The sequence below is a fragment of the Bos javanicus genome, chromosome 1 (genome assembly GCF_032452875.1).
Source record: "Bos javanicus breed banteng chromosome 1, ARS-OSU_banteng_1.0, whole genome shotgun sequence".
Classification (NCBI taxonomy): domain Eukaryota; kingdom Metazoa; phylum Chordata; class Mammalia; order Artiodactyla; family Bovidae; genus Bos; species Bos javanicus.
The window spans coordinates 150,590,223-150,617,698 of NC_083868.1; the positions used below are offsets into that span (position 1 = coordinate 150,590,223).

The 27,476-nt window shown below is 48.3% G+C and overlaps 1 protein-coding gene across 8 annotated transcripts in view; it reads right to left on the reverse strand.

The window, feature by feature from the left end:
- Nucleotides 1–27,476, reverse strand: part of ERG (ETS transcription factor ERG) — a 316,294-nt gene that overhangs the window by 42,629 nt on the left and 246,189 nt on the right. For 7 of the 8 annotated variants that reach the window (XM_061424857.1, XM_061424862.1, XM_061424853.1 and 4 more), the window contains one exon: nucleotides 8,538–8,689. In XM_061424857.1, coding sequence (XP_061280841.1) covers nucleotides 8,538–8,689 — 152 coding nt within the window. Of the gene's footprint in view, nucleotides 1–8,537; nucleotides 8,711–27,476 lie in introns of those variants that run through there. The other variant, XM_061424871.1, reaches the window with a different exon arrangement.

Here is a 27,476-nt window from a genome sequence, read left to right on the forward strand (position 1 = left end):
TTGCCCAGCTCTTTTGCAACTCCATGGACTGTAGCCTGCCAGGCTCCTCTGTCATGGGATTCTCCAGGCCAAAATACTGGAGTAGGTCACCATTTCCTTCCTCCTACAGGAGATCTTCCTGACCCAGGGACTGAACCCAAGTCTTCTGCATTGGCAGGTGGATTCTCTATCAAACTGAGCCTCCTGAGAAGCCCAACTGCCTTAGTTTCGGTCCCCAGTTTCTAACTGATCAGTAGTTTGGCTCACGTGATGATCAGTAGTTTGGTCTGCAAGGCATGTCAAATCCTTCATGGAATTAAACACTATATCTAGTATACACATGCATTATAGACTATAATACAAAAACACATAAAGTGTGATGTAGGGATTGCTAAGACGTCGTCAGAGAAGCAATGAAGGTGCCTGAAGATCCAGGGTGGTTTCTTAGAGAGGGTGGGTTTCAAAGGTGCCTTGGAAAGCGAGAAGGACTTGTTAGCAGGGGAGCAGGAGGACATTCCATTGGAGGGAACCGCCTGGGAGACGACACAGATGACCACGCAGCACAGGAGTAGAAAGATACGACTGGGGGAAGGGCTAGGGCGGAGGGAAACGGTGGAGGTGGCGGAGCTTCGGAAAGCGCATCACGAGGGGACAAAGGAAGCTGTTCCTCACGGTCATGCTTACGGTCATCTTGTTCCCCAGCTATTTGGAAACACGTGTCTGAATCACTCATCTGAGCTCTTAATCATGCTCTCCCCTCCACGAATGACTTAACCTCATGCGGCCGGGTCTTATCTGCTTCTCACAGGCTTCGGTCATTTCCTCTGTGACTAGTACAAGAATAACAAGTACTCGGTGGATGCCTCACACGCTGAGTAGAAGTCACCCGGCAAGGAGGGCCTGAGCACGACACGATGGGAGAAGCTCTAGCCACGTGTGTCTGGGGACCAGGGACTGGGGGTTTTAAATCTCCTAAGAGCTTTTATTCTTGGTGACTGGAATATTCCACGTGCTCAGTGAATGAATAAATGAATGAGTACAGAGAGCGAACTTTGTTAAAAGGTGAATAACTCAGCTCGGTGCTCTGTGATGACCTACGGGTGTGGGATGGGGTGGGGTGGGGTGGTGGGGAGGCTCAGGAGGGAGGGGAATATATGTATACATACAGCTGATTCATATGTAGAGCAGAAGCTGACACAGTAATGTTATGCAATTATACTTCAATTAAAAATGAAATTTAAAAAGCAAACAGGGGAAACAAAGACCAATGTGGCAACTATTTCCCTCTGAGACTTCTGACCCCCATGAGCATTTGTGCTCAAGGTGAATATTTAGACAATGAAAACAGAAGTGTTTGAAAAGCCCCAGGCTTCAGCACCCATTTTGGGGACTAAAAACAACAACAAAAAAAGGAGGAAATCTTCTCAAAATGATGTAAGCTGCTGAAACCAGAGGTTCTGTTGCATTTTGCAACTTTGAAGAAAAGTGGGTAAAGACCATGCCTTCCTCTTTGCCAGCCCTCTTGCTTAGCATGTCGCCAAGGACACTGTCAAAACCTAAACCGTGACCGCGGGAGGCCACTCGGCACACGGAAGGACAGTATCCTGATGCTGAGGCTTCATCAGACAGCACGAAACTTATGTTCCCCAGAGCACACTAGTTCCACTGTGCGAGAGAACCCATTGCTTTTGAACATCCATCTGTGGTCACAGCCTCGGTGCAGCAGAACCGGAAACACCCAGGAGCCAAGATTCCCGGGCTGTCCCCGAGCTGTCGATGCTGTTGATGGGAACACAGTAAAGCACAGGCAAGTACCGCACTTGATCTGACTGGTCTGAATGGAGCTCGGGGCTGTCACCAACGAACAGGGCTGCGGGGCTTCTTCCTCAGCTCTCACATCGCACTCTGTGCCTTGAGTGGCCCTGGATTTCCCAGTGAACGCCTTCACCCAAGACCTTTACAGAATTTATCATGTCAACCAATGACACGGGCCAACCACCACTTCCAAAACACATCTGAAGGGAAAAGCTTTAGGACAATTCTTTCTTTTGCCAACTCCCTTTCCCAAATGATGTCTTTATTTAAAAAAAAATGAAAGTGTATTAAAGCAAAATTATTTGTGTGTATACGTGCTCACTTACTCAGTCACGTCCAACTCTTTGCGACCCCATGAACTGTAGCCCACCAGGCTCCTCTGTCCATGGAATTCTCCAGGGAAGAGTACTGGAGTGGACTGCCATTTCATATTCCAGGGGATCTCTCCAAACCAGGGATTGAACCTGTGTCTCTTGCATTGGCAGGTGGATTCTTAACCACTACGCCACCTGGGAAGCTCAAAATTTATTTAGTATCTTCTATCTAGTCTAGAGCTCCTCAAACCCTATAATGCATGAAAATCACCCCCAAAAATGTGCTAACAATGTAGAATCCTCCACTCCATACCTGGATTCAGAAAATTTGGAGGTGGGCACTTTCACATCCTAAGTCTCCCGGGTGACCCTGATGCAGGTGGTTCTGATCATACTTGGAGAAACATCTCCCAGTCAACCTCCAAATTAAGCTGAGCCAACAAGAGCCATTGAACTGGGTCCCCTGTCTGGGGCTCATCTTGTTAAGAGTGACACCACTGAATGATACTTTGACCTGCAACCATGAACATAAGAAACAGCCCAACCCTGTGAGATGCACACCTAGATATACAGCTATTCACACCAAATAAGACAGATAATAGGTAGACAGATGATGGATAGACAGATGGAAAGATAGATACCGATGACAGAGCGAGAGATGATAGATAAATGAGAGGCAGCTAGATAGATAAATATGGAGCTGGAAAGATAGATACAGATGATAGGTGATAAATGAGAGGTAGATAGACAACAGATTTATAGACAGACAGATGGAAACATAGATGATACGTGACAGTTATATACAGATGGTAGACAGAGCACATGTGATGTATTGTCTAATCTCTACACCTTGAGAAGGAGAAGCATAGCCAGTGGCATTTCCAGGACAATAGGTGGAAGTCAGGACTTCCAAGGGTATCTGGTGGTCTTACTGGCTGAGTGCTTTCATGTGACTTCCCTGTTACCTTCCGATGACAAACCAAGAGACACATTTTTCTCTAGACTCAAAATTAAGAGCTGGACCATCTTTCCCACATGTTTTCTTTTAATCCTGGCGACACTGGGGCATGTATTGATTAAGGCATCGCCTTCACACAGCCTGCGGACACCTTGGACCCAAACTGTTTGCAACTGTGCAGGATATAAAGTTTGCGTTAATATATACACATGTGCTAAGTCGCTTCAATCGTGTCTGACTCTTTGCAACCCCATGCACTAAAGCCCCCAGGCTCCTCTGCCCATGGGATTCTCCAGTCAAGAATACTGGAGTAGGTTGCCAGTTCCTTCTCCAAATATATACATCGACATACAAACCTCACCCCTGGTTTCACTGCCTGTTAAGTTCTTACTTTAGCCCATGTTCTCTATCCATTTACTTTGAAAACAAATTCTGTCTTTTTGTTTTTACTTATATTTGTGTGATCTTTCTTAAATCCATTCTGAAAGAAGGAGTGTAAATATATTCAGTGAAAGTATTTTTATTCATTAGGGATATCTGACGAGTTTTTATAAAGCTCCTGAGTTAGACATGTGTGTGTGTGTGTGTGTGTGTGTGTGTGCGTGTGTGCGTGCACCCATGCACACATGCGCACGCACACGCGTGCTGAGTTGCTTCAGTCGTGTCCGACTCTGTGCAACCTTACAGATGCAGCCTGCCAGGCTACTCTGTCCTTGGGATTCTCCAGACAAGAATACTAGAGTGGGTTTCCATGCCCTCCTCCAAGGGATCTTCCCGACCCGGGGATGGAACCCAGGTCTCTTACATCTAACCTGCATTGGCAGGTGGGTTCTTCACCACCAGAGCCAGCTGGGAAGCCTGAGTTAGAGACAGTGAGTCTCAAAACCAGGGATGTCTAGAAGTGAGGAATCCAGGCCAGGAGTCCAGAAGACCGTGTCTTTTTCTGTGTCTTCTGTCTACACACCTATCCTCTTGGTCAGTGTTTCTCAGGACCATTTTCAGGTCTAGGACATGAATGTCAGTATGTAGCTGGTTGCTAGTGCAAGTGCTTAGGAATAAATAATGGATTTGGGGGGTGGGGTTGTCTTTCTGATTTGCATTTAGAAGTGCCAATGAATGTGCTTAAATAGTAGGAACTACATGAACCAGTCGTAACCAGGTTTGGAGAATTCTACCTAAGTATGCAGAGCTCTCTACACCCAAAAGGTGTCCTAGCGAGGGGCCTGGATCGCAGAGCTGGGGCCGAAGGCATGGAGGGGGGCAGAGATTCAGCCATGCCCAGGTCCTGCTATCTTTACACTGGGGGATTTTCTGGATTGTGCAATACAGCTGTGTGTCTGTGTGTTCATCTGTGTGTCTGTGTGTGAGCACACATACCTGAGGCTTGACCAATAACTGCAAGACTCACAACTTGCAAAAGCAGCCGCAGTGAGCTCTCTTACAAACCCGATTAACTGAATAACTGTCCTCGCCTTGGCGTGAAGCAACCAAAGGAGGGGACAGCTGAAAGAGGGCTTCCTTCAGGGGATGAAACAGCCTTTACACAAAAGCTTTATATGAGCCAATCTGTGCAACCAGGCTTCCAGCCGAATGGCTGGCAGTTAATGAGCACCGAGACAGCACTACACAGAGACAGCACTTAGCCAGCAAAGGTCCATCCAGTCAAGGCTATGGCTTGTCCAGCAGTCAGGTATGGATGTGAGAGATGGACCATAAAGAAGGCTGAGCACCGAAGGACTGATGTTTTCGAACTGTGGAGCTGGAGAAGACTCTTGAGAGTCACTTGGACTGCAAGGAGAACAAACCAGTCCATCCTAAAGGAAATCAACTCTGAATACTCATTGGAAGGACTGATGCTGAAGCTGAAGCTCCAGTACTCCGGCCACCTGATGCAAAGAGCCGACTCACTAGAAAAGACCCTGATTCTGGGAAAGATTGAAGGCAGGAGGAGAAGGGGACAACAGAGGATGAGATAAATAGCATCACTGACTCAATGGATATAAATATGAGCAAACTCCAGGAGATAGTGAAGGACAGGGAAGCCTGGCAGGCCACGGTCCACGGGGTTGCAAAGAGCTGGACTTAGCAACTAAACAACTGCACAAATCACAAAGCGTGGTCACAGGGAGGTGGACACGACTTAGCGACTGAACAACAACTGCACAAATCACAAAGGGTGGATGTCCTGACTTGTTTAAATTGCTTCTTTGCCTCTTTCCCATGAAAATGGCTCTCTTGTTTTCTAAACAAGATTTGACATAGGAAGCTACTCTGGTCCTACTAGAAATGATACTGACAACATCAAAGCCCGCTGCTGGCGTGACAGAAATGGGGCCCCGTCAGACGAGAGGATGTCACGGCACCAGGCTTAGCTCCCAGGTCTGTGATTCCATGTGGATCTCAGATAAGTGCCTTCAATGTAAGCCCCTCCTAAGAGCGAGTCTCTCATCGTAGAGAACTAAAGGCTCTGTTTCATGTAAACTGAGGAGATCCCATTCTCAAGGAGAAAGGCAAAGTGTGAGACGGGCTTGGGCAGACGTCCTCTGGGTTTCGTCTCATCCCGTTCCGCCCCAGCCAGTGTCCAAGCCAACAGCACCCCCGCCTGACCCGCCCTCCCCAGGCACACATCTGCTCCCAACCCCTTTAGGTACCACGCGTCCAGGACGCGCCCCTCGGACATTCGCCTTTCCATACTTTTTTCCCACTCAACCGGAAATGCCTCCGGTTCTAAGTCACAACAAGAAGTGATGGTTCTCAGGAGTGTAGCTTAGTTGCCATGACCAAACCAAACACATGCCTTCGGCATAAACGTCTACTTCCTTTTTGGAAACATCAAAAGCAGCTTTGTCCTTCCCATAAGGCACACGCGAGACTCACTCCACTGTCCCCTGTGAAAGCCTTATGTGTGCTTCAGGAGCAGGGATGGATGAGCCCTTCATACCTCACTGCTTCCAACTAGCTTCCTAAAGTTTCCTGAAAGCTGCGCAGTGACCATTCTGAAGAGAAGCCCAGTCTGTGAGCCCAAACCGGGTGTTTTGCACTCTGAACTTTCTTGCTTGGAAGGTGGTGGAAACAGAAGTCCGTTGGAGGCGGTCTGGTGCAGACTAAGGCCTGGGGATGGGAAGCGTGCCATGGACGGGATTTGATCTCATTTGTCCTCAAACCTCACAGAGGTGAACTCCCAGGTGGCATTAATGGTAAAGAACCCACCTGCCAAGGCAGAAGACATGACACGTGGATTCGATCCCTGGGTCAGGAAGATCCGCTGGAGAAGGAAATGGCAACCCACTCCAGTGTTCTTGCCTGGAGAAATCCCATGGACAGAAGAGCCTGACAGGCTACAGTCCTTGGGGGTCACAAAGAATCCAACACGACTAAGTGACTAACCCTTTCACTTTCAAACTGGCAGTGGAGACGGTCCCCTTGACCTCTTCTGGCCCCTGACCCAGCTGCCAGAGGAGAATTATCAGCTAGAAGGACTGGTCTTAACTCTGGAGGGAAATTGTATAACTGCTGCACTATACGGAGCAGGAGAACGATGCTTGTAGCACAAGGGGGGTCCCTGGGGCCCTGTTAGTACTTCCCACTCAGTGGTCTAGAATGATGGAGAGCTGAAGCAACCCAGTAAATACAAGATCATGGAAGGACTAATATCCTATAGATGTTGAGATTCAGGTCACCCTACCAGAGACACAGGGCTTCCCTGGTGGCCCAGCGGTAAACAACACCTGCAATGCGGGGGACACAGGAGACTCGGTTCAATCCCTGGGTGGGCAAGATCCCCTGGAGGAGGGCATGACAACCCACTCCAGTTATTCCTGCCTGGAGAACCCCATGGACAGAGGAGCCTGACGGGCTACAGTCCACAGGGTCACAAAGAGTCAGACATGACTAAAGTGACTGAGCATGCACACACCACCTCCGGGGCAAGGGAGAATTAAGTCTGCACCGGTTTCACCCATTCTCAACTCTTACGACTCCAGCAATAAGCAGAGTCCTGGGCAGGACCACCTGGGGGTCAGGCACCCTTTTGTCCATTCTTCCCTCAGTTAACATTCACGGAGAACCTAAGGGACATCAGGCACTGGACTTGGCCATGGAGGCAGGGCCTTTGTGGGTCTTACACTCGACTGAGGGAGGAAGATGAGAAGAGGACTTTCACATAAAAGCCCACTGCAGTGACAGAGGGGAATAAAAGCAACAAAAGAAAGGCAGGCAGGCAGGGGTTAGGGTCACTGGGTGGAGGAGCTGAGGGGCACCTCTGGACAGGGTGGCTAGAGAACCCGGATGAACGATAGAACTCCCTGGAACCAAGGGTTTCAGGCTAAAGAGACAGCAAGTTCAGTCCCAGAAGCAGAGGGTGAGGGGCCCAGATGGCCACAGGGGGTGATGGAGGGAGCCCTCCAGGGCTACAGAAAGGAGCTTGAGAATGAAGGATTCGGGGTGACTTGTCTGAGTTCTAACTCACGCTTAGTTGCTAGGACGTATCCAACTCTGTGCCACCCCGTGGAGCCCGCCAGTCTCTTCTGTCCAGGGGAATTCCCAGGCAAGAACACTGGAGGGGGCTGCCATTTCCTTCTCCAGGGGATCTTCCCACCCCAGGGACTGAACTCACATCTCCTGCACTGGCATGTGGGGTTCTTTACAAGTGTGACATCTGGGAAGTTCTCACTCGCCTCTTACTAACTGCAGGCCGACCTCTCTGAGCATCACTGTCCTCATCAGGGCACTCGTGACAAACCACGCTACGTACTGCTTGAGAGTTCATGACACCAAAAATTCAGTGTATGTGCATTGCTCACTGAATACCTCAGTCAGGACCCACCGGTGGTCACCATTGCTATTGCTGTGGTGGGTATTTTTGGTTTTATGTAGCACACTTCCTCTGAGGAGTTTTAAGGCATCCTTCCGATTACCTTTAGTTTTGCTAAATAAATAGATCCCTGGCATGGTTCTCAAATCCAGAGTTACTGTTTTGGATTATGTTTAGAATTACTTCTGGAAAAGAATGACTCAGACTCTCAGAGTCTCTTTCATAAGCCAGTGAGGGCTGGAATTTCAAGTTTTGACAACCAACAATACAGGCCTCCCAATTTTTAATTATGCCAGGTAAGAAAAAAATGTTAATCCTACCTTCTATTTTAAGTAGCACTTCATAAAAGGAAGGATATTTAACACCAAATAAGCTCAGAGAAAAGGCAAGTCCTCCTTGGAAAGGTCACTCGGCATGGATTCTCTCTCACACACACGCACATGTGCACACACACACGCACGCATGCACACACACACACGCGCACGCACACACACGCGTGTGCACACATAGCGGTGAGCACTTCACCACGGTGGACCAGTATCTGCTGGTCCATCCGCAACCGTTACTGCAGGCAGCTGAGGGTGACCAATGCCAAGGGCAGGAAGAGAGAGCTGAGCGGAGCCCGAGGAAGGCCCGGGCCGCTGACCAAGCCTCTGACCTGCGGGGACGATGACGCGGCGCTCGTTGGTGGTCATGTTTGGGGGTGGCATGTGCTTCTCCTCCATGTAGCTGCTGTAGTTCATCCCGACGGTGTCCGGGCTGCCCACCATCTTCCCACCTTTGGCCATGCTGCACTCATCAGGGGAGTTCCTGGAGGAGAAGAAGACACAGCCTTCCATTACTGTGGTCCCCCAGAACCTGCCTCCCTGCCTTTCCATGGTGCACAGAGAGGAGCCAGGATGGGCAAGGTGGAGGGGAAGGAATGGGTTGGAGGAGGAGACTGAAAAGACAAATGCAGTCATCTGTGATGTGCTGAATGACCGTGCCTCCTCCAGATTCACATACTGAAGCCCCAGTCCCAGCATGAAGGCATGTGGAGGTGGGGCCTTTGGGAGAGAATAAAGTTCACATGAGGTCATGAGGCTGAGGCCCTTATGATGGGATTAGTGCCCTTTTAAGAAGAGGAAGAGACCAGACTCCTCTCTTTCTCTCTCTCTGCCACTGAGTTTACAGTGAGAAGGTAGCCATCCTCCAGCCAAGGACAGAGGTCTCACCTGACACCAACCACCCCCCTCCCCAGCACCTTGATCTTGGACTTCAATCTCGAGAACCATGAGAAAAGAAGTCCTGTTGTTTAAGACCCCTAGCCCATGGCATCTTGCGACAGGTGGCCTATGAGACTAAGACAGTGCCCAGGCTCGCTGGAAGCAGAGCACAGGCATGTGGGAACCAGTGCTGCCACCTGGTTCCTATCCCTCCAGCCAGCTCCTTCTGCAGCTGTCGTGTGAAAGCCCCTGATTCCTATCCCTCCAGCCAGCTCCTTCTGCAGCTGTCGGGTAAAAGCCCCTGGTTCCTATCCCTCCAGCCAGCTCCTTCTGCAGCTGTCGGGTAAAAGCCCCTGGTTCCTATCCCTCCAGCCAGCTCCTTCTGCAGCTGTCGGGTAAAAGCCCCATGTGTCTGGTTCCTATCCCTCCAGCCAGCTCCTTTTGCAGCTGTCGGGTAAAAGCCCCTGGTTCCTATCCCTCCAGCCAGCTCCTTCTGCAGCTGTCGGGTAAAAGCCCCATGTGTCTGGTTCCTATCCCTCCAGCCAGCTCCTTCTGCAGCTGTCGGGTAAAAGCCCCTGGTTCCTATCCCTCCAGCCAGCTCCTTCTGCAGCTGTTGTGTGAAAGCCCCTGGTTCCTATCCCTCCAGCCAGCTCCTTCTGCAGCTGTCGTGTGAAAGCCCCTGGTTCCTATCCCTCCAGCCAGCTCCTTCTGCAGCTGTCGTGTGAAAGCCCCTGGTTCCTATCCCTCCAGCCAGCTCCTTCTGCAGCTGTCGGGTGAAAGCCCCTGGTTCCTATCCCTCCAGCCAGCTCCTTCTGCAGCTGTCGTGTAAAAGCCCCTGGTTCCTATTCCTCCAGCCAGCTCCTTCTGCAGCTGTCGGGTAAAAGCCCCGTCTGTGCCAGCTGATTGGAAACGTGCGCAGGAACACTGGACGGGTACTTGTTCTCCCTGAAAACAGGCCACGCACACAGACGGTGAGAGGTGACACTCAGCCAGGTTTATTCTAGAGTGACATGCCTCTTCAAACCTCAGAAGGAAACGTTTGTGTTCAATTTCAAATCCCTGCAGCCGATTGTTAGACATGGAATTTGAAGGCTGCCAGTGCTCCTGGCTTGCAGAAGGCAATGGCACCCCACTCCAGCACTCTTGCCTGGAAAATCCCATGGATGGAGGAGCCTGGTGGGCTGCAGTCCATGAGGTCACTAAGAGTCAGACACGACTGAGCAACTTCACTTTCACTTTTCACTTTCATGCATTGGAGAAGGAAATGGCAACCCACTCCAGTGTTCTTGCCTGGAGAATCCCAGGGACGGGGGAGCCTGGTGGGAGGCTGTCTATGGGGTTGCACAGAGCTGGACACGACTGAAGTGACGTAGCAGCAGTGCTCCTGGCTTAGGTGTGGGCAGGAAGGGCAGAAAGGGGAGCAGGAATGGCCCTGCAGGAAGCAGCAGGACAGGGGACCCCAGCAGCCTTGGAGGACTGGGATCAGGGAGTGAAGCCAGCTGTGTGTCAGGGGTAAGCTGCTGGGCATTGGGGAACAGCTCAGAGGGTTGCTGTTAGTAAAGGCAGCCATGGACCCTTGGATAAAGACAAACTTACCTTTCTGGAAAAAGAGAAGAAAAAAAGAATACATGTTTCTTAATGTAAGATTTAAAAGTGACTGGGTGTGATGAGATCGCTACTGTTCAGTTGCCAAGTTGTGTCCAACTCTCTGTGACCCTATGGACTGCAGAATGCCAGGCTTCCCTATCCCTCACCACCTCCCGGAGTTTGCCCAAGTTCATGTCCATTGAATCGGTGATGCCATTCAACCTTTTTATCCTCTGTCACCCTCTTCTCCTTCTGCCCTCCATCATTCCCATATGTAACAGGTAAACTCCAAACAGAAAACTCTGGTTTAACCAGGGAACAGAAGAACGTGTCAATGCCTTCTTAGATGGTTAAGTCAGAGATCACTAACACAAGATCCCTGTAGCTGAAGGATCCTGAGAGTTGAGTTATGTCATCTAAGGCAGATTTCTGAAAATGTCCTCATAAGCGTTACCCAACACAGGGTTTTTTGTACTCTTGGCAATCTATACAATCTACTGGATTTTAGATTTCCATCCCAATGTCTGAGGCCCTGATGGTTGTGGGCTCCACCCCAGTGGGTCTTCCTTTGTCTCCATACCATGTCAGCTGGAACTCTGCAGCCAGTCTGCAGAATCTTGGAACTAGAGGCCTGGCATGGATGCGGCCTTCAAGCCTAAGGAGCTACCAAAGCAGAAGGGCACTCTCTGGGTGGGGCAGGACTGAGATGCAATGGAGAAAGTCATTCTGGACCCAAGAGTTGTGGCTGGGGAGTGGACAGGAAGGATGGACCATAGGCCCTGGAAAGAGTTCATTCAGCATCTGGGAACTTTGAAACTACAGATTCATTCTCAGCATCCTTTGTACAGGTGCTGATGGAGGAAGCTCAGGGCTAACAATGAGGATGGAGCAGGTATATCTGTGGATGGAGGTCATAGCTGGGATCGCCCGGACTGAGCCCGTACCGTGGGCCGGGAAATACATAACCCTGCTTCATGGCATCCGCACAGCTGTACTAACATGAAGGAAATTCAAAAATAATAGCGGTCAGAGTTCCCATGGTGTGAACCCTCTATATTTCCGACGCTGCCTACACATGCATTATTTCCTCTTGATGCTATTTTTCCTGGCTTCCAACATTTATCTCTAAAAGACCCATCCTAATATCAAAACACTGAATGTCTTCACTTGAGACTTAAGTTTCCTATCCCCTTGGAAAATTCCATCCGTTGAGTAGACAGTGTGTGTTTTGGTCTATTCGTCTCAAGGAGAGAAGTTACTAGGGAAGAGAGTTAAAGGAGTTTGGTTCTTTAGGAAAAAAGACTTTAGATGCTACGTAGGTGATGACTGTCACTCTAGGATAAGTGCTGTTCAGATGCAGACATTCACTCCTCATTTAGAGCATTTTTTTATTGAGTACTTGCTGTATACCAGGCACTACAAAATTCTTTCTTCTCCAGCAAGGCAGTTAGCCATTTAAAAAGTGAAAGGCCAAGGAGATGTACAGAATTACAGGAAGAAGGGTCACTGGGGATTATGGACCCTTCAGACGAACTCTGTCATTTTCTTACAACCCTACTGTTCAATTTCCATCTCTGAGGACTAAGCTCTAGGAACAGATCATGTCAGCTTTCCCATGGCATTAAAAGAGATCCCTCATCAAATCCGGAGATATGATGAGCTATTAAACTGCGTTCGGTGTATTCCAATACACATTGCTGCTGCTGCTGCTAAGTCGCTTCAGTCGTGTCCGACTCTGTGTGACCCCATAGATGGCAGCCCACCAGGCTCCCCCGTCCCTGGGATTCTCCAGGCAAGAACACTGGAGTGGGTTGCCATTTCCTTCTCCAACCAATACACATTAGGGCAGACAAATACTGTTTGACTCCACTTATATGAGACACTGAAAATAGTCAAGTCCATAGAGCCAGAAGGTACAATGATGGATGCCAGGGGTGCAGGGTGAGGGGGAAGGAGAGTTAGTGTTTAGTGGGGACAGAGTTTCAGTTTAGGAAAGTGAATGACGGTGAGAGATGGACAACAATGCGACTGTACTTAGTGCCACTGAACTATCCAGTTAGAAGCCGTTAAAATAGTATGCTTTATATTATGTGATTTTTACCACAATAAAAATCATTAAAAAATAAAAATAAATTGCATTTTATTGGAATTTTATAAAAATATGTGTACGTATTTAAAACAGGCATAATCTTCAACCAGGTTAGTTTATGTCTTCATCTTATAACCAGAAGACATAATTCACTTTATTAAGCTTTTCCAGCCAGCTTTCAACATTAGGGGAAAAAAAGCAACATGACATGCTATTTTCAAAAGCTGTACATTCAGGACATTTTTTTAAATATTTTTTTTCCCACTGTATTTTGTTTTAGCTTCAGAGGAAGACAGAAGGGGACCATGTTTATGTTCATTTCAAATAGTTTCTGTAATAACTCTAAGGGAACTACAACCTCAGTGTGGGAAGAGGGTCACCCCAATAGGGCCACTGACATACAGAACTCAAGCCGGGTGTTCAAGTAACACTGATTAAAGGGGCCTCGGCTGTTCTAGTCTCATTGTTCAGCCTTTTCCCCTTAACTATTCTCTTGGAAATTTTAATAGCAAAGTAGTAGCACGTATACACGTCATCATGTTCTGAGAGCTTAACTGTTATCAGTCCTCACGACAGCCTGGAATCAGCTCCATTTCTCAGAGGTGCAGACTGAGAACACAAAAGAGAAGGGGCTTGCTCCGGGTCTGAGTCAGGAGGAGGCAGAACCGAGGCTTGAAGCTGGGCAGCTTCTACTCACTGTCTACGCTTCCAGATGGCCCCCTCAGTAAAAATAAGATGGCTGGGAAGACAGCCTCTCAAGCGGTGAAACTGATCTTCATTTCAGAAAGGCATCAAGAAGGCCCAGCCCCCACGTTACTCTGGTTTAAGCTCTGTGCTGCGGTACATGGACAGTGTCCAGTCTAGACCACCATCCTTGACCCCCTTCTCTTCATTCCCAGCACAGCAGCTGCGTGACACATCCAGAACACGTCTAAACAGACGGAAGTTAAAAAGGGAGGGGGGCTTCCCTGGCAGTGCAGGGGATGAGAATCTGCCTGCCAACACAGGGGACACAGCTTTGATCCCTAGGTCGGGAAGATCCCATATGCTGCGGAACAACTCAACCCGCGTGCCACAACTACTGAGCCCGTGCTCTACAGCCTGGGAGCCACAAGTGTTCGAGCCTTGCTCTGCAACATAGAGGCTATGCTCTGCAACAGAGAAGGCGTCACAATGAGAAAGAAGCCCGAGAACCACTAGGAAGCACAGTCCCAGTGGCCGCAGCGAGAGAAAAGCCTGCACAGCAGTGAAGACCCAGCACAGCCAAAAATAAAACAAATAGTAACTAAATAATTTTTTTTTTAAAGAGAGATGGAATTTCCAAAGATTTCGTTTTTTCAGGGACGTGTTATTTTTTTTTATTAAGAAAAATACATCTTAACGTGGTTCAGAAAATTGAAAAGTGTATACTGAAAATTCTCCCAATAAATGCATTTTCAGTCTTTGCCCAGCTGTGATAAGAAAAGATCCACATGGAAACCTGTCCACGCTTACTGTGCTTAATAAGCTCCACCTTCAGTGTGCATTCTTAGAAGACACAGGAAGAAACTTCCCACAAACAGCTTAGTATTCCATCTGCACTGAGCCTAAAACAGAGGATCCCAAGTTTTCTACTCTAACATGGTAAGGATTTGGGCATTCTTGCTCTGAAACGCACAAAGCAAAGAGCATCCCTTTAAATATGATATTCTTAATATTCATCTATGTGCTCTTTAACAGTCCCTATGAAAGCTTTAAGGCATTTTTTAGATGCTTTCTAAATGGGTAATCAACTGGTGAATATGAAATTTCTGTCTTATTATTTTAGGCATGAATTTCTTAATTGCAAATAAGCATGGTTCAAGATATTTCTCTCAAAGACTCTATCTTTCAAGGGCATGGAAAAGCTATTATGCAAGTCAAACCACAATGAGGTATCACCTCACACCTGTCAAGATGGCTATGATAAAGACAAAAAGCAAAACTTACGGCAACCCACTCCAGTACTCTTGCCTGGAAAATCCCATGGACAGAGGAGCCTGGTAGGCTGCAGTCCATGGGGTCGCAAAGAGTCGGACACGACTGAGTGACTTCTTTCACTTTTCACTTTCCTGCATTGGAGAAGGAAATGGCAACCCACTCCAGTGTTCTTGCCTGGAGAATCCCAGGGACGGGGGAGCCTGGTGGGCTGCCGTCTATGGGGTCGCACAGAGTCAGAAGTGACTAAAGTAATTAAGCGGCAGCAACAAGTGCTGGAGAGGATGCGGAGAAACTGCCACCCTTGCATACTCTTGGTGGGAATGCAGAAGGGTACAGCTGCCCTGGAAAATAGTATGGCGATCCCTTGAAACATTTTTTAAAAAGAACAATCATATGAGCCAACAATCCCACTTATGCATATCTATTGAAAAGAATTAAAAGAATTAAAATCAGGATCTCCAAGAGATATGAGCACTTCCATGTTCACTATATACTATTCACAATAGCCAGGATGGACCTAAATGTCCATGGATGGATGAATAGATAAAGAAAATGGGGTACATGCATGCAACAGAATACTATTCTCCTTAAAAATAAAGAAATCAGAAATACATTACAGCATGGATGAATCTTGAAGACATTATATTAATACTAAGTGGAAAAAGTCAGTCACAGAAAGACAAATACTGCATGATTCCCCCTATATAAGCTATTTTTAAAAGTCAGATTCAGAAAAAGAGTGAAGTGTTGGCTGCCAGCAGCCAGAGGAGGGAACAAATGGGCAGTTATTAATCAGTAAGCATAATGTTTCAGTCAAGTAGAATGAGAAAGCTCTGGATATCTGCTGTATAACCTTGTACCTCTGCTCAACAGTAATGGACACTTAAGAATTTGTTTACAGACATCCCTGGCAATCCAGTGGTTAAGACTTCACCTTCCCATACAGGGTCCAATCCCTGGTCAGGGAACGGAGATCCCACATGCTTTGTGGTCAAAAAACCAAAACAGAAAACAGAAACAGCACTAAAGGCAGGCTTAGAAATTGGCCACATTAAAAAATATTAAAAAAAGTTTTTGTGTTTAAAAGCCGGATCTCATGTTAACTATTCTTACCACAATAAAATACAATAAAAAAATTATTGTGTCTGAACCATTTTCTCAAGTTCACATTTTCAGGTCTGAGTTCTATTTATAACCACAACCCCAAACAATACGCAGCAGCAGGGAGAGGAGACATGAGGCAGGAAGACAGCTGGTTGCCCCCACTCGCAGCAGGAGAAATCCCACATTATCTTGGGGTCATCCTGACAGGGGGGAGGCAGGTTCAGACTGAAGAGTTCCAGGAAGGCACTGGACAACATCTAGGGGGCCAAAAAGTTGGGTGTATCACTCCCCCAAGTCCCTTAAAACTTCCTTGAGGCCAATTTTAGGAGTTTCATCTCTATAGCAATCTCACAGACTTCCACGTCACTTGCGCATAACTGTGGCCACTCTGGAAGTCAAAGTGTTAGTGACTCCGTCATGTCAGACTCTTTGCAACCCCACGGACTGTAGCCTACCAGGCTCCTCCATCCATGGGATTCTCCAGGCAAGAATACCAGAGTGGGTTGCCATTCCCTTCTCCAGGGCATCTTCCTGACCCAGGGATTGAACCCAGGTCTCCTGCATTGCAGGCAGATTCCTTACCATCTGAGCTACCAGGGAAGCTCCCTCTAGGAAATACAGAAATAATGTAGAAAGATCCTTCAACGTTCATGATGAATAAGATGGAATGTTGGTGCCTGTCCTCTGATAACTAGGAACACATGGCTGGATAACATGGCCTGAGTCTCAATTAAGGTGAATTGAGATCATGAGCACTGACTTCTCAAAACACGCTAGTATTATGAATTAATGGTGAAAGAACATAGCAAAGAATATCAAATAAACTGGAAAGTTTACTCAATTTAAATTAAGCTGAAACTCAGACACGCTGAAAAACCAGATTGGGTTCTTGAAGCTCCAATACTTTGGCCACTTGATGCAAAGAGCCGACTCACTGGAAAAGACCCTGATGCTGGGAAAGATTGAGGGCAAGAGGAGAAGTGGGCAACAGAGGATGAGATGGTTGGATGGCATCACCGACTCAATGGACATGAGTTTGGGTAAGCTCTGGGAGTTGGTGATGGACAGGGAGGCCTGGCGTGCTACAGTCCACGGGGTTGCAAAGAGTCGGACACGACTTAGTGACTGAAAAATAACAATATGGTTCTGATGAGTAGTCAAGAGGGAGGCTTCAGAAGCTACTTGGAAGAACAAGCGTTTAGCTTCTATTAACATTTTTCTGAGGAGAAGATTCCATTATTTTCGTCTGCAACTCCAGAGTGATATTTATGTGTATGTGTGGTGCTTCTCAATATATTTTATTTCCCTGCTCTTCCTCAAACTATGTGCCACTTGAGGTAGATTGCAAAAATGCGCACAAGACAAAAATAACATAAATGATCAAAGGAATGGAAGTGAATGTTATATAAGGGCAGAAAAGCAATTAATCAAGAGATAAAATCAGCGCATTGAGCAAGCTTACTATTTATAGTTGCTCAAGGTAGAACATCAATTTATCTCTGAACTTTCTACTCGCCAAAGCAAAAAAGGAAGTATATCCTGTGACCATTCAAGATGTCAAAAAAAATACCCACGGACCAAGTTATTCAGCAGAAGAGAAGCTTTTCCTGAGCTGAACCTTGAGAGAAGTTTCTCTTGTGGCTTCTCCTTCAGAGACCTGGGTGGTGCAGCAGGCAGAATCCTTCCCACCACCCGCCAGCAGACCTGAGAACACTCCACATGCACAGCAGGTGCTCGGAGCACTCAGCTCTCAGCCGCCGCAGGTGCAGGAACCCCGGGACTGTGTGTCCTCAGCTAGGGCTCCACACTTCCTGTCTCTTGACATTGTTTTTGTTATAATTTACTTGTGTCCTTTTTATTGGAGTAATAGTTAGATACATGCACTCCTATGTTCACTGTAGCACTATTTACAATAGCCAGGACATGGAAGCAGCCTAAATGTCCATCAACAGAAGAAGAGATAAAGAAGATGTGGTGCATATGTATAAATACACAATGGACTATTGCTCAGGCATTAATCGGGAACAAAATGTGCCATCTGCAGATGTGGCTGGACCTAGAGACTGTCAGACAGGGTGAAGTTTAAGTCAGAAATAGAAAAACAGATATTGTATACTAGTGCACTTATGTGGAATCTAGAAAAATGGTACAGATGAACCTATTGACATTGTTTTGGAAAGAATCAGGAAAATGAGTGCAAAAATATAAGAAATGGATGATTAAACAATGACAAGATCTTGAGAGATGGAATGCTATATACATATAGTCCAGTTTCCACAATCTTCTAATTTCTATTTTTATTTTTAAATGTTTTATTATTTATTTATGGCTGCACTGGGTCTTTGCTGCAAGCGGAAGCTGCTCCCCAGACGTGGTGTGCAGGCTCCTCCCTGCAGTGCTTCTCTTCTTGCAGAGCACAAGCTCTGGAGTGAGCGCTTCTATCTTTGCAGTGTATGGGCTTAGTTGTTCAGCAGCATGTGGAATTTTCCCAGACTAGGGATCAAACCCGTGTCACCTGCACCGGCAGGCAGATTCTTAACCACTGGACCACCAGCGAAGTCCTAACTTACATGTTTTAAAACCAAATTTGCCTCTGGGAAATTGATCTAATGCATGGTGGGCGAACAAACATTGATAGATCTTATCTGGTTCATCTATCCCGTACTGGACTGCTTACTCATGCTAGAGGTGGCTCCAAACTCTTATGTATTCTTATTATAGCAAATTCAGGGGTGAGACATTCCAAATGGCACCTAACACACAACAAATGGTATGTGTTAGCTGTTGCTATTTATCTCACCCACAAGGGCAAACACCAATAAGCAGCAGCAACGATACAGGTGATGTGCAGAGACTCGGGGTACAGGTTGTGTCTAAGGTCATGTTACCATCAGTGGAGGCGCTGGGATTTGAACTTAAGACAGTTAGGGACCTGAGTCCAAGCACTTGACCACCACGCTATAGGACCTCCCCTGGTAACTCCACATGAGCGGTCTCTTTCCCAGACATAACACATTATGGGATGGACCCTCAGAAGACTCAGCTTCATCACTGGTCGGTACTTTCTGAAGAAAATCCTGAAGCCAGTCAAGGAGAAGGCGATGAGAGCTGAACAGGGGCAGCCCCATGCAGATGAAGGCAGGGCCTCCCGGGAGACACTAAGTGTGGCAAGGCTTATTTGGACAGAGATAGGAAATGTGATGTCTGGTTCATAAAAAAAAAAGTTGACCTTCCCGATTTACAGTGGAATGTCATTTGTTCCTCCCCCAAACCTCCTAGAGGTGCTCAGCAGGGTGCAAGCTCTGCAGAGATGGAAGGTGAATATTCCTGAGTGTGAGGCAGTCAGGTGAGAAGTTTCTGGGCTCAGAAAGCAGAGCGGGAAGGACTGTGACCCAGATCGTGGGTCTAAGCAGACAGACCTGAGGGCCAGGGCAGAAACTGGACCATTCGGGAAGCAGGCAATGTTGCTGTTTAAGATAAAGTGGACGGGGAAGGGACTTCTCTGGGCCCAGTGGCCGGGCCTCCACATTCCCAATGCAGGGGGCCCAGGTTCCATCCCGAGTCAGGGAGCTAGAGCCCATATGCTTCAACTAAGAGTTTGCATGCTGCAATTAAAGATCCCGCATGTTAAAATGAAGACTCCATGCAGCCAAATAAACAAACAAATAAAATAATATTTTCTAAAAAAGATGAAAAGGAACCCAGTTCAAGAAAAAACTTTTTTTTTTTTAGCTGTTTCCATACATAACCTCTTCTTTTTGAAAAGGGGTTTCATGCCTTCCCAGGTGGTGCTGGTGGTAAAGGACCCGCCTCTCAAGGCAGGAAACGTAAGAGACACACGTTTGATCCCTGGGTTGGGAAGATGCCCCAGAGGAAGGCATGGCAACCCACTTCAGTATTCTTGCCTGGAGACCCTCATGGACAGAGGAGGCTGGTGCGCTACAGCTCATGGGGTCGCAAAGAATAGGACACAACTGAGTGACTTAGCACGCACGCACATCATGCCTGTAAGAATGTACTGAGAAATTAAAATTAAGAGCTTTGGTTTTTTGAAACACAAAATAAAACTTGGCATCTGACATTGGTTTTCTTGAATCAGAACCTACTTAAACTCGGGCAGATTCCATCACAGAAAGAGCCCTCAGTGAAACTGCACAGATGCTGTTCTTCTTGCTGAGTATGAGGGGACCTATGCAAGAAGGTCCCTGAACGCAGCCCCAAGCCACAGACTCAAGCTCACCAGCCACGTTAAAACTGGGGTCCACCCTCACGTCATAACGCTGAGTGGAGGCCCCTCAGGCTTGAGAAAGCCCCTGTGGTAGGTCGAAATTGAAGTTGGGCAATGGATATAACTTCTTCCAGTGGGTGGAGGCAAACCCGTCAACCTTCTCAAAATCTACCCGTTTTCCAGGGCCCACCCCGCTTCCTGTTCTGGAGTTTGTCTTGCACTTGGAGACGGCTGTTCCCTGCCTTGCTTGATCTCCACCACATCCTGGTAGAATACTTTTGTTCACATCTAAAATGCAAATTTAAAAAAAATCTTTTATTGGAGTATAGTTGATGTACAATATACTGTGTTAGTTTCAGGAGTATAGAAAAGTGAATCAGTAATACATACACATATAACCACTCTTTTTTAGATTCTATTCCCACACTGGTTATTACAGAGTATTGAGTAAAGTTTCTTGTATTATACAGTAGGTCCTTGTTATTTACCTATTTTATATACAGTAGATGGGGAAAAAGTGGAAACAATGACAGATTTTATTTTCATGGGTTCCAAAATCACTATAGATGGTGACTGCAGCCATGAAATTAAAAGACACTCAGTCCTTGAAAGAAAAGCAATGACAAACCTAGACAGTGTATTATAAACCAGGGCCTTCACTTTGCCAACAGAGGTCTGTATTGTTAAAGCTACGGTTTTGCCAATAGTTATGTATGGTTGTGAGAGTTGGACCATAAAGAAGGCTGAGTGCCAAAGAATTGATGCTTTCAAACTGTGGTGCTGGAGAAGACTCTTGAGAGTCCCTTGGACAGCCAGGAGATCAAACCAGCCAACCCTACAGGAAGTCAGCCCTGAACATTCATTGGAAGGACTGATGCTGAAGCTGAAGCTCCAATGCTTTGGCCAGCTGATGCAAAGAGCTGACTTACTGGAAAAGATCTCGATGCTGGGGAAAATTGAAGGCAAAAGGAGATGGTGGCAGCTGAGGATGAGATGGCTAGATAGCATCACCAACTCAACGGACATGAGTTTGAGCAAACTCCCGGAGATAGTGAAGGACAGGGAAGGCTGGCGTGCTGCCGTCCATGGCATCGCAGAGAGTTGGACAAGACTTAATGACTGAACAGTAAGAACATTCCATTGTTTGTATGTATGTGTATACATATAATACATATGTGTGTGTGTGTGTGTGTATGTATATATGTATATTCTTTATCCCTTCATCCATTTAACGAACATTTATAGAGAAAGTCTCTATACCAGGCACTGTCCCAGGTGCTGGGGATACAGCTGTGCCCCTGTTTCCATGGTGCCCACATCCGAGGGGTGAAGCCCCTCTCCCCAGCTCCCCATACTCTGCCCTTGAAGCCCACGGTCCACTCCCCCTCCGACCCTTCTGTGGGTGAGCAGGCAAACGTTTACTGGCAAAGCAGTCTTCAGCTCATCCCACAGTTCATCCGAAGGGCGCTGCCTTCCCGAGTGTCCTTCTGGGTTCACGAGGTGATTTCATGTTAAGCACTTGATGAGGGAACTCCCTGGGAGGGCCTCACAGGTCTCCTTGGGCCACTCCAGGAGTCTGAAGAGGCCGACCCACGAGAGGGCCCTAACGATGCTGGCCTGGGCGTTCATCCCAGTCAGCCTCAAGCCTGAGTCGGAACCAACCCCCTCCTCTGGCGATTCTCCTCCTAAGAAAAGCACAGACTTAGTCCTAATCGACCCAACGAGCTCCTAATCGGGTTACGCGCCATGAATGGAGGTAGTCACCACAAAAGGTATTTTTAGGACCCCAGACAAGGAGGAGATTGTCTGGAGCGCTCCGGGGTAATTTGTGGGTCTGTTTTATTTCTGACTCAGAGGCAGTGGAAAAGCTGCTTCAGAGAGCCCGAGGCCGAGCGGTGGGTGGAGCTCAGCAGTGATTCATGGAGCGCTCGGGGCTCAGACTGAAACTGGAGATGTTTGTCTTCACAGCTGGGTGTTATTTTTACTCTTACTAAATATTCTCTTACACCTGGAACGTCAGCCTCTTCCCACCAGACCCGTTCCCCTTCCCCCCTTCTCCGAAGCAGTTGAAGACAAAATTAATTAAAGAGTCACCACCAACAGTTAGCTCTTTGTCCCCAAAAGGGGGTTGACGTTTCCCTGAGAAGATTTCATGATTTCAGGGTGTGTTTCTTTTAGCAGCTGAAAATGGGGATTGGCAAGACAACGTCACACTCGGATCTTGAAAACTGGGGAGGAAATGCAGCTTTGACGAATTCATCCTTTGAAACCACGATGTTCTGTAGAATGAGATCCTTCTCTGCAGAGAGTTTACCTGACGAAGAGGTGGCATCCTTTCCATCTCCCGAGTTTCGTTTTTCTTGAGACACTTTTCCAGAGAGCAAAGAATGAAGGCAGATAGCCGTGATGGTGCTTCAGTGTTTCATTTTCCTAACAGGCTATGTAACCTCTCCCTCACTAACTTTTCCCCAAACGAAGCCCTCTCAACCCATGCCTCAGCCCCGCGGCCCAGTGAACTGACGTCTGTGAAGACCCAAGGTCCCTCGTAAGCAGGACAAGCTATTCCTACCCGACTTCACTAGCACAGTTAGGAAAAACACTCATTTTCCAGTCTCCGACACTGAGCTGCCCACGGCTTGGAAGGTTTGCAAGGCGGTCGAGCTTAACTAGGAGACATCTTTCATGCCAATCGGATTCAGAACCCTGAGGCAGAGAGCAACCAATGTCATCAGAACTGCAAATTTCACTATCCTAAAAGAGGACATAAAATCTTCGAGAAAATGTCAGAAAACATACATGGAGTCAAATCTCCATGTGTCAAAGCAGAAAGATGTGAGAGAGACCAGTCCCGGGGAGCCACTTTCAAAGGTCAAATATTGAATGTTTCACATAAAATGAGAAAACCTGATGTTAAAAGACCTTTAGCCAAGATCTTGTTCTGTAGGCAGGGGTTGGGCAAAGCACCTCTTCCCACACAATGACATGTAGGGAATTTGAACAGTCACCATCGTAAAACTGAGAGTTTTTTATTTTTAATTTCAGCCCACTGAGTCTGCTGGGCTCAGACAGCAGGTCTCCTCATCATGCTAATATTTTTTAAAATGTGGTTCTGTTTGGAATCACCTCATGAAGGTACCATAAAGAAAGCAGAGTGCCAAAGAATTGATGCTTTTGAACTGTGGTGCTGGAGAAGACTCTTGAGAGTTCCTTGAACAGCAAGGAGATCAAACCAATCAATCCTAGAAGAAATCAACCCTGAATATTCATTGGAAGGACTGATGCTGAAGCTGAAGCTCCAAAACTTTGGCCACCTTGATGCAAAGAGCCAGCTCATTGGGGAAGACTCTGATGCTGGGATAGACTGAAGGCAGGAAGAGAAGGGGATGACAGAGTATGAGATGGTTGGATGGTATCATCTACTCAATGGAGAAGAGTTTGAGCAAACCCCGGGAGATAGTGAAGGACAAGGAAGCCTGTTGTGCTATGGTCCATGGGGTTGCAGAGTCAGACATGACTGAGTGACCGACACATTCGCTTTTCACTTCCCGGTGTCTGGGCTGATACTCAGAGGGGCCGAGGCTCAGTTCCCAGGAGGATTTCCAGCTTTGGCTTGTCCACCCCTCATTCCAGGGTGCGGTCCCCAAACCTGGGGCTCAGCCTCAATTCCTTCTTCGTCCCTCCTTGTGGGCGTGCTTAGTTGCTCAGTTGTGTCTGATTCTCTGTGACCCCATGGACTGTAGCCCACCAGACTCCTTCTCTCCACGGGACTCTCCAGGTAAGAATACTAGAGTGGGTTGCCATTTCCTTCCCCAGAGGATCTTCCCGACTCAGGGATCGAACCTACATTTCCTGTGTCTCCTGCATTGCGGGTGGATTCTTTATCCACGGAGCCATCAGGGAAATCCTTCTTACCTACCAGCAAAACATATCAGTTCTACCTTCAGCATATGTCCAGGATGTAACCACTTCTCCCACCCCTGCATCGCTACCACCCTCATGCAGGTCTCACCGTCTCTTACCTGAATTCCTGCAGGGATCTCCTAGTGGGTTTCAGCTTAACACAGGGGCCAAGGACATCCTGCTTAATTTGAGAAACATCATGTCTTCCTTTGCTAACAGCCCCCAGGAGCCTCCTAGCTCACTCAGAGTGAAGATCAAAGTCCCTCACTGGCCCCGTAATCACTCCATCTCAACCCCTATTACTCTTCCCCTTAGTCACTAAACATCAGCCTCAGTTGTCCCCCAACACTTCAGACTGACCTCAGGACCTTTGCACTTACCACTCCTTTTACTTGCAAAGTTCTTCTGCTGGTTAACTGTAAGACCTACCCCCTCACTGACTTTGGGACTTTACTCAATTGTCATGTTCTTAGAGGTGATGTTTTCAGGCTGTCCTTTGTAGAACTACCACTCCTGGTCCGCTTTATTTTTTTTTTTCCTTAGCATTTACTATGATCTATCCTGCTAGCCGTTAGTAAGCTACCCGGCTCAATGGCTGTCTTTCCCATTAGAAAGTGAACTTAGAGAGGCAATATTTTCATGTATGCTTCATGACTGCATGGCAAGTACCTGTAACAGTGACTGCACACAGTAGGTGCTCAATAAAGACTTGGGAAAAGGAACGACTGCAGGCATAGCTGGGATGTCTGGGACCAAGATGGACCAATCAGGAAGCCCCCTTTTCTGTCACCTTAATCACACTCCTGCACCATGCTTTTTAAATACCACATCAAAGGCATCCTGCCGTCTGACCCTAAGCTAGAGTTCTTCACAACACACAGTGAATCTGTCTCCCAGACCAGAGAGAAAGGCAAGGCTCAGTCCCTCACCACAAAGACTCAGGCAGACAAAAGCTACTGCAGTGGGAGGTTGGTGGTGGGGGGTTCCCCTTCCATCCAGGCAGACTTCCTGGGCGCAAACCCTCCTCCGCACATCCCTTCTCCCGGCTCTCCACTCTACAGACCACTTCTATTCAGCGCCAGGGATTCTCTGTTTTCATCTCCCTGGAACCTGCAGCAGGGCTACACCAGTGAGCATCAGAATCCCTGGGGAGGAGGGGGACTTGCTGAAACCTGGAGGGCGAGGCCCCGGCCCCAGAGTTTCTGCTTCAGCCGGTCTGGGCGGGGCTGAGAAGCCACATCACTAACAAGCTCCCAGGTGGTGCTGCGGCCCTCAGGGCACCTGCTTTGAGAACCAGAACAGCCGGGGACGCTCCCGCTGTCTGCACTCGCCCAACAGACTCAAACAATAAGTTAATGGCTCCAGGCGGCCTGGGCTCTGGGCTGGGAGCCGGACTCACGGCGCGGCACACAGAGCCCTTCCGCTCCAGCTGCAGTGAGCCTCCAGGTGGGCAGCATGGAGGAGGCATCCTTGCCTGTGGAAGGATGAAGGACGCTCAGTGCAACCTGGACATGCAACCAGCAGAGTGTCCAAAACAGGGACGCTGAGCCAGAGTCAAGCAGCCTGCTTTGCACACAATTCTGCCCACCTGTAAGGGAAGGCGATCCCCCTGTGCACCGCATGTGCTGGCGCGTGTCTTTCTTGACCTGTCCTGCAGGTCTACAGTGGCGTGTGCCTTAGGAACCACACACAGAGTTAAGGCCATCAGCTGGGAGCTCGCCGGAGGCTGGGCGGCCCTGAAGCCCCAGCAGGGCCTCTGTGTGCACCAGCTGTGCTAGGTGGGCTGTGCTCACATGTCTCCACTGTGCAGACATCTGAGGGTTTCTCGTATGTGAGGCTGGAGTGAAGAAGGGGGAAGGCATGGTGGCCAGGGACCACTGAGAAGCGATGTCCTGTGTCTACATGGTGTGCGGGGAGGCTCGTGTCTGCAAGAATTGTGTGATCTGGTGCTGCCGCTGCCAAGCTAAACCCACAATTACATCCCTGTTGGCTCAAGGTGCCTTTCTCTCCTGTTTTCCTTTTATTATTTTTTATAGGGCTCCTTTAGAATGGAAGCAGATCTCACTTCACCGCTTGTATTTCACTTCAGGAGCCTGTGGGCGCGTTGGGGCTGAGGTTTTGTAGAATTTCATCACTTGCCTGGGAAACTCAGTCCCTCCCTTCTCCAGCCTTAGTTTCCCTCTGAGGGTGACGGATGGATAGGAACCAAGAAGACCATTCCCAAGGCCCATGTGTGCATGCTGCGTGCATGCTCAGTCGCGTTCGACTCTTTGGCGATGCCAGGGACTGGAGCCCACCTGGCTCCTCTGTCCATGGGATTTTGCAGGCAATAATGGAGTGGGTTGTCATTTCCTCCTCCAGGGGATCTTCCTGATGCAGGGATCGAACCTGCATCTCCTGAGTCTTCCGTATTGCAGATGGATATCTTGCCACTGAGCCACTGGGGAAGCACACTCCATTCTCAGGGACTGGACCCTAAAGCAGTAGGAGTGGGGTGGTATTCTGGCATCACCCAGCCTACAGAGGGGTCTCCTCCCCCCGGGGGATGTTTGCAAAAGAGCAAGGAGGGGCCACAGAGGTAACAACCCACACATTCTGGCCCAAGTCCAATCTGTGACTTTCGTCGATTCCCCCTGAACTTGACTTCCAGAGGCAAGTGTGCTGCAGGGAAGTCCACTGCACCAGAGCTCAGAGCAAGGACAGCGAGAAGGAGCTGGAGATGCACTTCATTTCCGGCTGCAGCCCCTGACTCCTGGGCACCCCTGGCCTGGGGCTTCCAGGCGGTGGGTGATGCATCCACCCTCTCCAGAAAGATGCAGCAAGGAGGCATGTTCAGGGGCTGCATCCTGGGCCCTGGTGCTCAGACGAAACAGAACCACACCTCCACTGTGTCCCTGCCACGAGCCCCTCCCGGGAGGATCCCCGTCTCCACGACCTCAGCCTCTGTCCCGCGACACTCCGGGGCAGAGCTGGAACGGCCAGGTGTTCACTGGAGGTTTCCATAATGAAGATGGAGTCAACACACGTCCATGCTCCCGTCTACGGAGCCAGAACTGACACGTGTAAAGATCATGCAGCGAGTCAGCAGCATCTGTGGATTTGATCCCGAGAGGTCCCTCTGTCTGCATGCTGCCTCTTCGAATCCTCTAGAGGAAATGGGCCTTAGGTCCACTGATTGAGTTTTGAGCTTTCCCTTCCTCCATGGCTTCCCCTGGTGGCTCAGATGGCAAAAAATCTGCCTTCGATGTTAGAGACCTGGGTTCGATCCCTGGGTCGGGAAGATCCCCTGGAGGAGGGCATGGCAACCCACTCCAGAATTCTTGTCTGGGAGATCCCATGGACAGAGGAGCCTGGAGGGCTGCAGCCCTTGAGGTTGCAAAGAGTCGGACATGACCGAGTGATTAACTTTTATTTTCACTCCCCTTCAGGGGAGGCCCCTTACATTCTGAAGCGCAGATTATGCCTCACGTCCACCTTGCAATATTGCACTGGTCACAGCTGAAGGCTGGTCCTGGTGTGGCCTGG